Consider the following 16,814-nt stretch of genomic DNA (forward strand, 5'->3'; position numbering starts at 1 on the left):
CTAGAAAAACTTAGACTGTTGGTGTTAAGATTCTATAGGACCAACCAAGAAATCTATAGATGTCATGAACTATGGGCACAAGCTGCTTCTTCCGAAGACAGTTTTCTCAGGAAGAAATGAGAGAGATGCCCTCAAGTCTGCTTGCAGATGTTTTCAGAGGAAAGGTCTGCAAGCATCTCACTGCCGGAGCCTAAACAAACCCCTGGCTGCTTCATACAGCCTCCTTACTTACGGTATTAGTGTTAAACTTAAAAAACAAATAGTATGTGTTGTTTAAGTTTTTCCTGTAGTGACTAACTCTGCTACCCCTCTGAAGTATTAGTGTTAACACTCATGAGAAGCTTAACCTTCCTCCTACCAAACAAACTCTAAAGACCTCATCTAGTGGTGAAGATACTTGAGAAGATACTGGGACACCCCCCATAATGTGGCAATTACACAAGACTTTGTTTTAATGCCACAGAGTCTGGTTTTTCTTCCAGAAAAATAAATTAACATTTTATTTCGTATCAGACAGCAGAAGTCCACCTCCAGTAACAAAGCAGCATGGAAGAGGCTGTTCCAGTACAAGGGTTCTGCTAATGCTCTAGTGAATGATTCCCAAAGTCTCTGGTCAGCAGCAACTCATGAGGCACTGGGGCTCTGGTAAGCACTCGGAGTCGCTCGGATAAACGTCACGTCCTGTCTGTACTTCATGGCAATGGGCAGCTGGCGCCGAAGCAGCTGGTCCCCTCTGTCCACGGGTTGGGGCTCATCGTAGACTGTGGAGATGAGGAGTGGGCCGTCCCGGCGACGCTTTTTTGGCTTGCTGAAAGTCTGCAGCTTCTCTCCGTGGTACCTGTGGAGGAGTGGGCAGAGAGCAGGGTTTGGTGCATTACTGGCGGACCAGAGAAATCCCTCTACTCTAGCTTGTATTTACCAAATGCTAATAAAAGGAAGAGGCTCACGTTGGAGCATGAGGACCAGGACCTCTAGGGCTAGTGCCACTCGCATGGCTCCAAAAGGAACAGATACCCCTCTTGCAGGCCATTAGGAGGCATGTGTGTAAAGCATTTGAAGACCCTCAGATGCAAGGAGCGCTGAAAGCGCAGACTCAGCCAGCTCAAGCTTATGCCTGAACTGCTTCAAACTCAAAGCTGAGACAGATAGTTTATGGTGCTCTCTGGGTCTTCACATAGCATCTGTACACGGATCGCCCTGGATCTGCCAAAAAGGTACTGTAGGTATCATCCTGCTGGCTGTGCAGCACTTCAGCTCCCAAAACTATGCACGCCCCATCACCACTGTTACGAGCCATGTTGGTTTCAAGCTCCCCTATAAAGGGAGCAACACAGCTTCTTAAGCTTTGACGGGACCATTACATGTCTTGGAGGACTGCTGAAGCAGAAAAGAGAGGGACGAAAACGGAGGACTGGTTTGATCTTACTTGAGCTGCACAGCCAGGAGCATGTTCTATTCACATCTAGATGGCACAAGGTGGCTCTAATACTCACATCAAGCCTACCTGTAGAGGCTGCCTCACAGCCCCGGACATTCCCTCCAGTTCAACTCCTCAGGTACACACCTTTAGTTGTCAGTTACCTACTATATTTCCTCTTCATGTATGGAGCCTTCAAGTGGCATTGGCCACAAGCTGAAGACACCAGGGGTTTGCTGCACTTACCCCAATCCTCTCTTGCATCTGGGATGCTGACCATCGCTGTCCAATGCTTCAGCCATTCCAGAGTTGCTGCTCCCTAGACCCAGTCCCTCCATCCAGCCCTGCCTCTCCATCACCTTCCTGCCAATGCCCTGGAAGAGAAGAAATCCTTGCATGTAAACCAGCATCAATCCTGGGAGTGAGTGGGCCAAGTTATTACCCACAGAGGACAGTGTCACATTAAGGAATCAACTAGCACTTTATAGACTAACAAAACATGTTGATGGGATCGTGAGCTTTCGTGGGCACAGCCCACTTCTTCGGATGACTGGAGTTTTAAACTCAGACTCCAGTCATCTGAAGTGGTTTATGCCCACGAAAGCTCATGATCCCATCGACATGTTTTGTTCGTCTATAAAGTGCTACCAGACCATTTGTTTTTTCGTGTAGACGAACTCGGCTACCCCCTGAAGATTAAGGGATCAGGGCTTCATGCTTTTTGCAGTTGTTAGATGCATTTCTAAAGCCTCCAACCTGCCCACTAGGCTACTACCTAAAACCCAGCTCCATGATACCTTCACTTTTATGGAGATTCAGAAGTACCTTTGGAAAGCAATTCCCCCCCCCCCCAAGAGAAAGATAGTTTGCTAGTTCGGCCAAGTCCTGCATTTCTCTGTTGTTTCAAGCCTCCACAGGCCAACTCTCATTTGCCTCCAACCCAGATACCACAAGCAGCCTATTTTCTAGTGTGTCCTGTGGTTTGATTTATTTTAGATCCAAGGGAAACCAGAACACTCCAGAGAGACTGAACCACTTATTTACTGCAAGCTTTAACAAGCCTTAAAAGCAATTACTATACAATTTAAACCTTAAATACTATAAATTCTAAAGCAATTAATATAGCACAAAGCAATGCAAAAGCAATTAACAGAAGATCTACTATAATACAATAATAAAGCCTAGGTCACTTACACTTCACCTGTATGCTACCTACAGTACCAGGCAGGAGGAAGTGGTTCCTTTGATTCCCACGTGTTGGAACGCCGTGCACTGGGTCAGCAGTGTGAAGGGCCTATTTACTTCTTATTACACGTAGCAGGACCTATGGGTCAATCCTGCCCATTCCCTCCCATCGATTCCTCTTACTAAGCCCATTTTATAGCAAAGCAAAATTTGGTCGTTCTAATAATATTTACCAATTGATTACATATTGTGTAAGATACAGCCACTCCCCGACTTATGGCCACCTCCACTTACGACCATCCGCACTTACAACCAAAGCGGTCATAAATGCGGATCCGAGTTACAAACGGCAGTCCGCGCTTATGAACAGCATGGTCACCATGTAACTATGAGATCTGAGTTATGAACACTTCGAGTTACGGACCAAGTGTTGGTTTGTAACTTGGGGAGCGGCTGTACTTAAAATGCCCAATGCCCCTATTTGGGGTATATCCTGCTACTCAGGAGGTTGCCTAAAACTACATGCATAGTTAATTTTTGCACATCAGAAACAGAAGTACCAGTACAAGGTTGATAGCCAAGTATCTGACGTGGTCTCACTGTACTGCTTAGTCTGCATTGTTATGCAAAACATTCCTCCCTCTCAAAGCTTCTCCCTTGACCTTGCCTGCGTGCTATATGCACCAGACTTGCGACAGGCCTAGGTTTTGCTTTTTAGAGATCTGCACCATAGTAAGACAGACATCACCATTGATTGTCCAGGCAGGGTCGTCCAGGCTCCGCCACAGTCTTACCTTGGTGTATTTCTCAAAGGTCCCAATCTGGTGCCCTGAAACAGACCCATCCTCCAAGCCATCCCGGAGTCTCTGCTCCAAGCGCATCTGTATAGCGTCACGGGCATCTTTATCGCCGCCATCTGAGGAGGAACAAGAGAAAAATAAGGAAGGGAGGAGAGAAGAGCTGCTAGGAGCTTCCTTTGCCAAGTCAGGCCAAAATAGTTGGAGCAACATTCCTGTTATTTCTCGTGTAATTAGCTTAAGGCGAGCAACCTGGCAGCACATTGAGAGGAAGGTTCCTGACTCCAACTAGGATTTAAGAGAAGCCAGATTTGAACAAGGACATTTCATTAGTTTCAGAGACCAGCTCATTTGTGTGAAGTTGGAGCATTCGCTTGCAATGCTGGAAATCCAACAGCTTCATTCTATAGTGCAGAAACCAAGACTGAGGAGAACAGGGTAAAGCTGGTTCACTAGTCTGGCAGTCCCAAGCAGAACATCTTGCTAAGTGGCCAACTATGCTCAGAGTTTTAAAATTTCTTCTTTTAATATTCGCTGGTGCTTATCCTGGGAAGGTTTAGCATCCCATCTTCTAGGGACCAGACTTTTCAGTCCTGAACTGTTCAAAGATCCCTGCCTATTTGAACTCACTAGAGCTCTCAACTCCACTTAGCAGTCATATCCCTTGGGACCCTACAGGAGCCCGGTGGAGAAGCGGCCATGCTTCGTCACACTCCTGGTTCTAGAGACTCTAGACATGTGAACATATCTCCTTGAAAAGCAGCCCCAAGGGGAGTGCAATGACTCCAGCTGCTGGGCTGCCACCGCCTGTCCCTGCAGGCGATGGCCCATTTCAGCACCGATACCTTTGTCGTAGTAGATGCTCATGTCCACATCCCAGTCATCTGCCGTCTGCTCGTCAAAGTCTGTTGAGAGAAAACGGTTCATGGAATTAGATAAAAGATCTGTGTCATGGGCGCAGCTTTTCTGTCCAGGGCACAGCCCACCTGCCAGCACAGCAGGGTAAGTGTGTTAATAGCCATAAGCAGTGCTGTTGTGACTGATTGGCAGATCAAGAGGGCTACAAGGTGGGTGAGGTAATATTGTTTATTGCCCTCACTTCTGTGGGCAAGAGAAGTTTTGGAGTTTACATAGAACCCTTGTTCTGGTCACTAGAGCTTCTTCAGACCTGACTTGAGGATCAGCTCTGTGTAAGCGCCAAAGTTTTTCTCTCGTCAGTGTTATCGGACATTTGGGGTGGGGTAGGGGGGTCTGCAGAAAGGGCATGCTGCTGATGGGCATTCTGAGCCTCATCTTCAGCACAGAATCAAATCCAGCCCCCAGATTCAGGGTGTCTGATGGTTAAGTGTCCCAGACAGCGGTGCAGTGTTGGTATCCACAGAGATGTTACAGCACTCACCACTAGCTATTTGGTATGATACCTGTTGGGCCCATTTTTGAAAACTGAGCCTCAAATCTCATTATTCCCTAGTGCTTAGTCAGTAGTTTATGAAACCAGAATTAGCTCACAGCTGCAGTGCCTAGGGACGCATGTTCACCTCCAAAAAACTTCAGCCACCAATTCCAATAAGAGTGCTAGTTCTCAGACCAAGAATTCTGAATGGACATTGAAGACAGGTCACCCTCTCATCCCTTGCAGTAGCTCTCCAGCTCCAGGAGCACGTTGGAGGGGAGGAAACCTGCATTGCTTTTTGCTCATGTTGGAGACGGTCTCCAGGTGCATCCACACCATGGCAGTAAGCTTTCTAAAAGTATTCAAAAGCCTCAGGACTTGAAGGTACTTTGAGGGTCTGGCTCCTATAAACTCCTTAGGAGCACATCATCTTCCATGTGAGGCACTGTGGACCAGTTGTTGACCATGTAGATGACCAACTAGATATAAGAAAGGACCCTTCCTACAAACTGCAACTTCTTTCCAATCGGTTTTGAAGTTTGTCTAACTTGATTTCTACAAAACATACCCACAGCTTCTCCAGACTTACTGGTACAATTTGCGATCAAAGCCTTCCACAGAGCACTGGATTATCAGACAGCTGGTGAAGGTTCGTACAACTGAGCCCGTGGTAAAAGATGTTCACATTTTGATAACACTGCACAAGACAAACCTCCCTCACAAGAAGTCATGAGCAATATTACCTCCTTGCTCTTCCTGCCAGTACTGAGCATCTGTGTAGAAGACCAGCCCAGAACCTCCCTTCTCCCACTTCAGCTCAATCTCCTCTTCATACAGCCGCTCCTTTGTGCGCTCCTGGCTGGTTACATCCTCATGCAGAGCCTCATGGCGCTCCCACTCTTCACACCTATCATCATCCTGCAAAGGAGCAAGGGAAAAGCTGATCTCAATGAAGCAATGGCACTTGGTGAGACCCAGTCTCCCATCATTCCGTCCTGCCCCCCACATTACAGTTGCCCCACAGAAGAGATAGAATGCACTGACTAAAATGTATTTCAGATTCAATTACCAGGACAGCTGGTGAAAGTTTAATTCTCACATCCCCTCTCACCCATTCCCATGCAAGAATCGTTTTACGAGTAAGGAAATGGAAGCAAAGCACCATAACTTGCCACATGCAAGTTCGTCAAAGCAGAGGTGGGTATTTAAAAGTTGCAGCTTCCTGCTCCTATGTTCAGGATTCCATGACAAACCCATCAGAAAGAACACACTGCCTACCACATCAGCAGCTTACCAAAGAGAACCAGTTTTGGTGAAAAAACAAAGTTCATAGAATCATAGATAGCACTTCAAAGCTAAGAGTAGAGTCAGTTCTCAAATACAAAATACTGGCTGTATGGTGCTGTTACGTGGTACACGGGTAGATATCAGCTCCCAAGAAAGCAGCAACATCCCCTCCATGCTGTTCGCAATTATATAGTTAGTCCTGCACAGTGCTTTTTTTGTAAGAAAAAAGGTGCCAGTACTCCGGGGCAGAGTTGTTGAGAAAAAGAAAGGGAAAAAAAAAACTGTTTTGGGAGCCAAAAATGCAGTCCCAGCCCCTTTAAAGCCCAAAACGCCACACTAGGAGCCCCCCTCCCCCCTTCCAAAAAAACACACCCACACACCCCAAAAAACACTGCATGTCCCAAGCAGCCTTTTGTCAGAAGTTGAGCCGCCCCAGGAAAACAGGCACTGGTACACATGGGGAAAATGCCATTCTTTTTCTGTGTGCTGGGAAAATAGGTGATGGTACGCAGTTTTGGGCTGTACCGTCACCCTCCCCTCCAAAAAAAAACAACCCACCACCACACACACACAAGCAGCGCAGCACTGGTCCTGCAATTTGACAGGAGAAAACCACTTACATCATCTGAGTGAGACTCTTCTGCTTCTTCCTCCCTTGGTCCTTCCCTGTCTTCCTCATCGCTAGTTTGAGACCCAGTTCTTGCCAGGGTTCCCTTTTCCATTGTGATCTCCTCTCCCGTGTCTGTATAAACCAGCTCTTCTTGTTCAACAGTCTCAGTGTCCTGGTAATTAAAGGGCACATTCCCGTACCTGCGAGAGGATCCTGTCTTGGGGAACCGTAGCTGCAGTTTCTTAATAATTGGGGGAGGCAGTCTGCAGGCCTTGATCAGCTCCAGGAAGACTCTCACAGGGGTTCCCACATTCCCCTGGGGCATGAACACAGGGGGGTTCAGTTCAGGCAACCACTTTAAGTCTGCCTCGGTAAAGGTTTCACTCTGTGTCTTATAAAGTTCCTTTTTAGTTTTATACTGGAACATGTTCACATCTAAAAGAAATAGAGAGTGGATTAAGACAATCACAGATGAAGAGTGCAGTTTTACCAGCCCTCTGAGACAGACCAAGAAAGGGAACCTGCAATGCAAGTTTTTAGTATGATATAAGGCAGGGTGCTGTTGCAGTCTGAGAATTAAGCTATGAAAGTAGTATGTTGACTAAAAAAAATGTGAACAGCCATTTCTTTCAAGTTTTTATACGCTTATACCAATAGCAAGATAGCACTGTTTTATGCAGCAGGCACAACAGACTTGTTTCTGGCATTCAGCTACTCAAGGCATAATCAGGATCTCATACTTTGAGGGGATCAATTGCTTTTGTGAATTGCCAAGTCCAATTACATCAGGTATCTATTGTTCAGAGCTCTGCGCCAGGTGAGCTTTCATACTGTGTCCCCAGAACAATGTCATTTGTATTCGCTCATAAATTTGAAGCGTATTCCTAGAAACACACTTAAAGTTACCGTGAATTAACGTATATAACCCGCAGTGGAGTATAACCCGCAGATTTTCCTGATGGTGTAGAAAAAGTCTTAGATAACCCGTGGACAAGTATAACCCACGGATTCTATATGCTAATTCCCGATGATTGCACATACCAGCTGCCAGTGGGGGGGGAATGGAGAGCACAGTGCAGGCGCGCTGGCCAGCCTGCGGGAGGGGAGCCAGTCACCCGTAGGCCCCACGCAGCTACAGCCAGGTGCAACCCACCCTCCTCCGGGTGGGGGAATAGAGAGCACAGCACAGGCGCACTGGCCGGCGTGCGGGAGAGGAACCACACTCGCTCTCAGGCCCTGCGCAGCCGCAGCCAGGCGGGAATGGAGAGCACAGCGCAGGCTTGAGAGTAAAAATAAATGTGTATACCCTATGGGGTGTATGTAAAAACGTGTACAACCCGTGGGTTATAGACGCTAATTTTCGGGTATGTCCAGGCTACTTTTTTTTTGCTTTTGGAGGATGGATGAGTTTTGTAATTGCAGCTCAGCAACCCCTCTATCATTCTTCTACCCTTTTTACTTCCCTCTGGTATCTTTGCTGTGAATATCAGCCTTCCATCCTCAACAGTCAGCCTCACAAGGAAGACCATTAGCCATTCAGAGGAGAGAATCGGCGAGCTGCATAAAAATTCCCCCACCACCTCTAATCCACCCAGGCTCCTACAAGCCTAGGAGGCAAACCACTTTCCTGGGCTGGTGGGAAATGGGAGAAGATTCCTCTCCCATCAGTATAGTCCTGCAAATCCATGTACCTACATATGTAGAGGCAAACAGCTGTAACTAGTTTTTTGCAGATAGGGACGTGGGTACCAATTTTGTATGGACTCTACCCAGAGTAAGAACCGCTCCCTAACAGGCTCTCCCCTGCAGCCACCACCAAGCCCTCCCTCCCAGCCTCATAACTAGCTATGTTTGTTCCCAGGGCAAAATATTAATTGCATACCCCCCTCTCCTTAGGTTAGCACACGGCACGCTCTTTACTTTGCAGCTTATTATTTTTACTTAGTGCATCTTTGCGCCCCTGATTATGATGCGCCCAAGGCGAGTGGCCAACTTAGAACATAAGAACGGCTGTACTGGGTCAGACCAAAGGTCCATCTAGCCCAGTATCCTGTCTGCCGACAGTGGCCAGCACCAGGTGCCCCAGAGAGGGTGGACCGAAGACAATGATCAAGCGATTTGTCTCCTGCCATCCCTCTCCAGCCTCTGACAAACAGAGGCCAAGGACACCATTTTATCCCCTGGCTAATAGCCTTTTATGGACCTAACCTCCATGAAATTATCTAGCTTCTCTTTAAACTCTATCATAGTCCTAGCCTTCACAGCCTCCTCTGGCAAGGAGTTCCACAGGTTGACTACGCGCTGTGTGAAGAACTTTCTTTTATTAGTTTTAAACCTGCTCCCCATTAATTTCATTTGGTGTCCTCTAGTTCTTCTATTTAGGGAAATCCGCCTTTGTCACAGGCCTGCCCCCTGCCCATACCGCCCCCAAAGAGCCACCCGCTCCCCGCTCTGCGGCCGCCCGTACCTGCTTCCGGGGAGACTCGGACCCTGCGGATCACGCAGCGGCCAGGCAGCGCGTCGCCCTGGGCGTCCAGCCAGCGCTTGCCCGAGTACATGCGGATGAGCCGCTGGGCCTGGCCGGGCCGCACCGCCACCAGGCCGCAGCAGGAGGCCGGGCCCCCCGCGGGGCCGCTGCGCTCGGGCCGGTGCCGGTAGTGGAAGCAGAGGAAGCCGCCGGCCTCGGCGAACTGGCTGAAGTAGGCGCGGAGCTGGGCGGAGCGGAGCGCGGCCGGGATGCGGCTCACCAGGCAGTAGCAGGCAGGGGCCTGGCCAGGCTCGGGCGACGCCATCTTGGACCCCCCCGGGACGCGGTCACGTGAGCGACACGGAGCGCGTCGCCCCAGAGCTGCCTCTCGCGAGATCGAGTGGCGGCGTCAATAAAATGGGCAACGTCAGTTTAGTGCGCGGAGGCAGAGCGGGAGGGAGGGATTCCTGCGGCGCACAATGATGATGTCACAAAAGGCCCAGCTGGGTACCCTTTGGCACCACAGTGAGAGGTCACCTATTGCTCAGGGGCATGATCCCGCCCTCCCTTTAGCATGTGCCCAAGTGTTGCCCGGTGCCAGGACATGGGCCAAATAGAAAGCTGACCCCGCCCAGCACATGCTCAAGGGAGCCCCAGGGCCTGGAACATGATTTTGGGATTTGCACGTGTGCCCTAGTGTGCATGAGTTTTGTCACATTGGTCAAATATTGGAATAAATTGCCAAGGGAGGTGGTGGAATCTCCCTCGCTGGAGATATTTAAGAACAGGTTAGATAGACATCTGTCAGGGATGGTGTAGACGGAGCTTGGTCCTGCCTTGAGGGCGAGGGGGCTGGACTCGATGACCTCTCGAGGTCCCTTCCAGTCCTATTATTCTATGATTCTATGACTCATGGTAACTGGTGCTTTGTCTTAAAAGCCCCCAACTTCTGGAGTCATGTGAGGCACAGAGCAACTAACCCTCCTGGTTGAAGACAAAAAGCTTGATATTGTGACTGCTACGCAACCCTAAAACTTTAAAAAGTTAAAGAGACTGGTGAAGCACTGGAATGGGTTACCTAGGGAAGTAGTGGAGTCTCCATCCCTAGAGGTGTTTAAGTCTCGGCTTGACAAAGCCCTGGCCAGGTTGATTTAGTTGGGATTGGTCCTGTCTAGAGCAGGGGGCTGGACTTGACCTTCTGAGGTCTCTTCCATCTCTATGGTTCTATGATTCAATGGGAAAAAAGACTAAAAGGAAATAAAAAGAAACCAAATGGATTATTTTAAAATGTTGTATTTAAGCTCATTTCATGATTTTGGGATCATGCCTTATGATTTTTGAAAGCTTGGGTGTGGCAGTATTATGTGCAATCTAGCTAGGCTGACAAGTTTTAAGTGTAGACCAGACCTGAGGGAGTCTACAGTGTTACAACTGCACCACTATATCATTTCTAGTGTAGACACCCTAAGTGAGTATTGGAGACTTTACACAACACCCTTAGACAAAGCCCTGGCCGAGTTGATTTAGTTGGAATTGGTCCTGCCTAGAGCAGGGGGCTGGACTTGATGACCTTCTGCGGTCTCTTCCAGTTCTATGGTTCTATGATTCTATGAACACCAGGGCTAAGATGAGTGCTAAGATGAGCTCATCTTTACACTAAGATGAGGGCTTTGACAGCTGTCCAGGAGAGATTCAGATGCTGCCCAGCTGATTAGCAGAGCACCCACAGCTGGAAGCATGTGTTTCTATTGGTGGTGCACATGCACACATGCTTTCATTCACATAACAAAATGTATTCCATGTGTGAATGGAAAAGATTAGCGGGAACACTGCACATCACTCCTGAATTTGGCCCAGTGCCTTCAGGATGGGATTGATGTATGACTGGTGACGAGAAGCACCGCAGAGGAATGTCGCAATTTTTCAGCCTGTAATTTTCCTGTTCGGTCTCCACCGCTATTAATCAGATACCTTTCCCCAACAACGTTTAAGTGCAACACTGATTTTGCTTTGCAGTTTAAGATAGAATGCATTCCTATGGGGATTTTCTGGGGACTGCGCCTCATTCCATTTGAATGTTTGGATTATGTGACCTGTGGCAGGTTTTTCTAAGTTTCAATAAAATGTAACACACACCAAAAAAAACCTTCCAAAACAGAACCAACATTTTCCAAAATGTAAAACATTTTATTTAAAAAAATAATTTACTGCATTTTATATACAGATCACAGACTAACATCCACTCACAAATACTTATGTCTGAACTCTGTGCAAAGGCTGTTTTCTTTATATAGATCAGCACCTACAATGGGAGCAGGAGCAACCATCAAGTAGTCTGGGAAGCAGATGCCCAGCTGAAGAATGGACTGTATAGCCACTGACATAGCTCCTCCTTTATGGCATGTACCACCTCGGAAATATCACTCACCATTACACAAATGGACTTAAGCTCATCAGTCCTACCTGTTCTTAATAGCACTAAAATGCAGCCTTATTTAGCCACTTTAACAAAGGGTAGTAGATTCTGCCACCCTAACAGCAGTGGTACAAACATAAAGAACACTAATCAGAATACTCCCATTTTCTTCTCCAGGCCTACTTAGTTTGAGTCAGGGAGGCAAAACGTGGGTTTCTGTGAACTCTTTTAGCTTTAATATTGTGCAGCCCTTGCCTGTCAGTGTTTGAAACAGGGATAGATGTGTAATGGCTACTTCCTTAAGACTCCAGGACACTTAATAACCTGGTCATGCAACACAGACATGCAGGTACTATGTAAAAGCCCGATTCCACAGCACTAGGTAGCATTGTATGAGTGATTCTGTTTAGGGTTGCCAGGTGTCCGGGTTTTTTTTGCTCAACCAAATGTTTCCTACCATGTTCGGTATTTTTTTTTAAACTATCTGGCATCCTTAATTCCATTCAAGTCAAGTACTGGTCAGCGTGACTAAAGATTGCAGAACTAGGCCCCGATGTATGAATAGTCTGTGAGGGTGAAATCAATGGCAGAACTACCATAGACTTCAGTGGGGTTGGGATTTGACCCTGAATCACAAAATATGGAGCTCTAATCCAACACTTTGGCTACGTCTACACTGGCATGAATTTCCGAAAATGCTTTTAACGGAAAAGTTTTCCGTTAAAAGTTTTTGCGGAAAAGTGTCTAGATTGGCAGGACGCTTTTCCGGAAAAGCACTTTTTCCGGAAAAGCGTCCGTGGCCAATCTAGATGCGCTTTTCCACAAAAAAGCCCCGATCGTCATTTTCGCGATCGGGGCTTTTTTGCGGAAAACACTACTGTGCTGTCTACACTGGCCCTTTTCCGGAACTGTTTTCCGGAAAAAGACTTTTGCTCGAACAGGAGCAGCATAGTTTTTCCGGAAAAGCACTGATGATTTTACATTAGATCGTCAGTGCTTTTCCGGAAATTCAAGCGGCTGATTTTCCGGAATAACTTGCCAGTGTAGACACAGCCATCATTTATTGCAGGCCTGTTTTCAGAGGTGCTGAGCAACATCTAAAAGGCTGACTGAGTGCTGAGCCCATCTAAAAATCAGATTGTGAGTGTGTGTGTGTATGTAACAGAGTCTTTCTCTGGAAATTTTATCATGTAAAACTGGGAAACTCCATTCTGTACAAAGCCCTGGCTTCAATCTCCTCCTTTCTCAAAGAAGTGCTTCTCTGATCTGCATATTTCCTAGGGAAAATGTCAGCCCAGAGGTTTATTTTGCAAGGACTGTTTCAAGGACATTGGCCATGCTTTTTTTTCTACTTTACTGTGCAGTGAAATAGTAAAATCACACACACTTCAGAAATGATTTGGCTTTATGAGTTCAGTTTGTACAGGGGCTGAATAAATAAGAGCTATGTTCTCGAATGTGGCTTAGCTGCACTTTTCAACTGCTGAAGCTGTTGCCTGAGCCCAAGTGAAATACACACACAAAACCAGGTGTGTTTGAAAGTCCACAGTATCTTTCCCACCAAATCCCCACATCATATTAATGTTATTGTCCCTTGAAACTCAACTCAGTGCTCAGGAGGCGCATGTGAGGGTGGCCCTGAATGTGATCTCTCAAGAGGCTGTGTGTGACGAAAGAGTCAGTCGCCGGCTGGTTATTTCATACAGCATTTCTGTGATCACCTCAATAATGTCTGCATTGCCAATGATGGGTCGAAAGAAGAGGTCTGTGATAAGTGCAGGAGGAATGGATCTCAAGGTGGAGGCAATCAGCAAGATGCGGGCAAAGCGGCCCTGGTCTTCTGGGTGCAGGGGCACTAGGACTTCTCGGAGCGCTCGCTGTGCTTCCCGTTGGAGGCTCTCGATGTACAGAGAGGCTCTGAGACCTGGGACATCTATGGAAAGAGAAACAACAGGAAATACAAATGAAAATTAGCCTCTGCTTCCCAAGCTATGCCCCAGGCCCAGGCTCTTATCCTGCATGTGCCTCTGCTGAAGGCTTGTTCACCGCTATTGCTAGTGATTCACAATCAAATTTGATTTCTTTCTACTGCCTGCACACCGGCACAGGCAGATAAATAAACATGTTTCCTTACATTTCATAGTATATGAGGATCCCAAAGTACTAGCTATAGATATGCAGCATCTCTGAAACGTAGCCACGTCTGAGGTGGAGAGCAGCAGTTCATTATTAGTGTGTAACACATCAAGGGAGGAAAAATATTGACCAATACAGCTCGGGCAAAATGCAGCTCTAGCAAAACATGCTCTGAGATCCTCTTTTTGCTGAAGGGTATGCAAGACCGCAATTTTAAAATTTGATTAAAATAGTCCCTTCCATCACAATAAACTATATAGGACTTAGTTTATTTGCTTCAAAAAGAGGAAGAACTGAATCAACCCTGGTTAGGGTTTGAGAGACTGCAAAACTAATAAGCCACCCCTATCAGCCCAGTTGACTCCAAGGTTTGTGAGTTAAAGCAAGTGACCAACTGGGGCAAGTCACTAACAGCCTGAATTCCAAAAGTCAATGGGAACTGGAGATGCTCAGCACAGCTGAAAATTAGCCCTGAAAATGCTCTGTGCCTCAGTTGGCCTGTCTTTAAAATAGGGATACTACATCCAGCTTAGTAATAGAGATGTAGCCGTGTTAGTCTGGTCTAGCTGAAACAAAATACAGGACTATGTAGCACTTTAAAGACTAACAAGATGGTTTATTAGGTGATGAGCTTTCATGGGCCAGACCCACTTTCTCAGATCAAATTGTGGAAGAAAATTGGCATGACCATATATACCAAAGGGATACAATCAAAAAAAGCGAACACATATAAAAAGGACAAATCACATTTCAGAACAGAAGGGGGATGAGGGCGGGAGGTTAATGTCTGTGAGCTAATGATATTAGAGGGGATAATTGGGGAAGCTATCTTCGTAATGGGTAAGATAATTAGCATCTTTGTTGAGGCCCAGTCGTAAAGTGTCAAATTTAAGCAACGACTGTTGCTATGCTTCAAAGGCAGAGGCACCCTATCGACTAATTGAACAGTTGATGCAAAAATGCATTGACTGTTCAATTAGTCAATTACCCGATATTTAATATCCTTAGCTTGTAAGAGCTTTGAGCTCCCTGGATGGATGGACAGCTATTCATTGCTAGATACTCTTGTGTGACGTGCCATCTGTCCCTGCCAACAGAAAGGGGTGTGAGGGTTCGGCACTCACCAGGGTTAAAGAGAATGGCTCCTTTCAGATAGGCATACTCCTTAGGGCTCAGGTCCAGGCCCCAGAATGTGTTCAGGCAGCACTGTAGCCTCTTCACGCCAGCTAAGGTGGGCTGTGCCCTCTCAGGCTCCTGTCTCTTCCTTTGGCCATCGAGAAGGATCCTCTTGAGCATGCTCGGGGCTGGGGTTTCCATCACCTCAAAGGTCACCATCTCCTGAACCAGCCCCAGAATAAAGAGTGGAGCCCAGCAGCTGTCCAGAAGCAGCAGCTGGTCCCCCCGAGGCAGCAGCTGGAAGGAGGGAAGGTTCTTCATGAAGCTGACTGTTTTCACAAGGACATCTGAGGCTGCCTGGCAGGTGAGCTGAGGTGTCCGGAGGCTGACGGTGCGACGCTTCTGGCACAGGCAGCGCTGCTGGGATGGGCTGTGGCTGCCCCAGTTGTGGTTCAGGTTCTGGCTCAAGAGGGCGTAGAGGATGGCATTTTGGTTCTCCTCACTGTGGCACTGGCATTTCTCATAGTCCAGATCCATGCTGCATGTAGTCATTGCTGAGCCTGGCCAGTGGATCCCGTCAGGTCCCAAGGAGGATGAGACTCTTGTGCACCTGGCTGGGTGGATCTGTGAGCACGCCTGGTCCCTTGCAAAGGCTGCTGTATCAGTCAAAGCTCTCTGACTGCAGCCTGCTGCTCCCAGGTCGGTCACCTCTCTTATACCTTTGGCTGTTATTCCTGGCTCTATTTATAAGACTCTAAGTGAAACACCCCCTTAGCAGCCTTGACCTCTCTTTAACTAAGCACCGTTCATTGAAAAACAACTCAACTCAGTACTGATTGGCTGGGGAAGTGGAGCTTCCACTGGTGCAGATAAAGGTTTTCTCAATGAAAGTGCCAGTTAGGGCCAGGAGGATGGGATGGGATGGCAGATTGAGTGGCTTTCTTATCTGGATTACCCAACAGTATAAACAAAGTCATTAACCCAGCCCGTACCATGGCACCAAGGCCCCAGGTGTGTAATCATGCAATGCTATATGACAGGTGTCATTGCCAAAGAGTTCACACACACACACAGACCTTGTCTGGAGCAAGAGACCAGTAGCAAAACAGCCTGTAAACTCTGGCCTTGGAAAGAGCAACCTGGAAGTCATTTTATCAGCAGGTTGTTTGTTTAACCTTGTTGACAACAGGCTGCTGTTGTTGCAGATAAAGAAAAAAAAAACCTAATGAACTACAAAGGGCAGCAGATGGAGGCTGGGGCCTCAAGTATCTTGTGTGTTTTAGGGAGGGGGGAAACACGGACGTATGGGGCCTTTTTACTTTTTGCCTTGTTTCCTAGGAGATTTCATCAGTTTTATAGACAGGTTAGATGCATCATACTGTTCATACATGGATGTTTATGTCTTCATGCTTCAAGGAGTGTCGTGACTCAGAGGAACTTCTAGGGCAGGAAGAAGTCACTTAGTTGAAACCCCTACCCCTCCAGGATCATGGAGCCTGATTCTAAAGAACAGGCAGGAAGGAAGAGCCAGGCTGTCTGGAAGGCAAGTTAATGAGTGGGAGGAAAGCAGGTGGCAAGAGGGCTGTGTCTAGACTGGCCAGTTTTTCTGGAAAATCAGCCGCTTTTCCGGAAAAACTTGCCAGCCGTCTACACTGGCCGCTTGAATTTCCGCAAAAGCACTGACTTCCTACTGTAAGAAATCAGTGCTTCTTGCGGAAATACTATGCTGCTCCCGTTCAGGCAAAAGTCCTTTTGCGCAAAAGTATTGCGCAAAAGGGCCAGTATAGACAGCTCAGATTTGTTTTCCACAAAAAAGCCCCGATCATGAAAATGGCGATCGGGGCTTTTTTGCGGAAAAATGCGTCTAGATTGGCACGGACGCTTTTCTGCAAAAAGTGCTTTTGCGGAAAAGCATCCATGCCAATCTAGATGCTCTTTTCTGAAAATGCTTTTAACGGAAAACTTTTCCGTTAAAAACATTTCCGGAAAA

The 16,814-nt window shown here is 47.2% G+C and overlaps 2 protein-coding genes across 2 annotated transcripts; both read right to left on the minus strand.

Moving 5' to 3' along the window:
- Positions 1-240: 240 nt before the first annotated feature.
- On the minus strand, positions 241-9,553 carry GPATCH3 (G-patch domain containing 3). The gene is made up of 7 exons (XM_025179503.3): positions 9,157-9,553; positions 6,700-7,124; positions 5,536-5,710; positions 4,245-4,304; positions 3,397-3,518; positions 1,664-1,791; positions 241-838 (listed from the first exon to the last, which is right to left on the minus strand). Exons 1-7 carry the CDS (start codon positions 9,479-9,481, stop codon positions 625-627), a joined length of 1,449 nt encoding a protein of 482 aa, XP_025035288.2. The 5' UTR covers positions 9,482-9,553; the 3' UTR covers positions 241-624.
- Positions 9,554-11,322: 1,769 nt separating this feature from the next.
- NR0B2 (nuclear receptor subfamily 0 group B member 2) lies at positions 11,323-15,608 on the minus strand. The gene is made up of 2 exons (XM_006139140.5): positions 14,833-15,608; positions 11,323-13,505 (listed from the first exon to the last, which is right to left on the minus strand). Exons 1-2 carry the CDS (start codon positions 15,374-15,376, stop codon positions 13,225-13,227), a joined length of 825 nt encoding a protein of 274 aa, XP_006139202.1. The 5' UTR covers positions 15,377-15,608; the 3' UTR covers positions 11,323-13,224.
- Positions 15,609-16,814: the final 1,206 nt, after the last annotated feature.

Source organism: Pelodiscus sinensis, chromosome 26 (assembly GCF_052426305.1).
Source record: "Pelodiscus sinensis isolate ZL-2025 chromosome 26, ASM5242630v1, whole genome shotgun sequence".
NCBI lineage: Eukaryota > Metazoa > Chordata > Testudines > Trionychidae > Pelodiscus > Pelodiscus sinensis.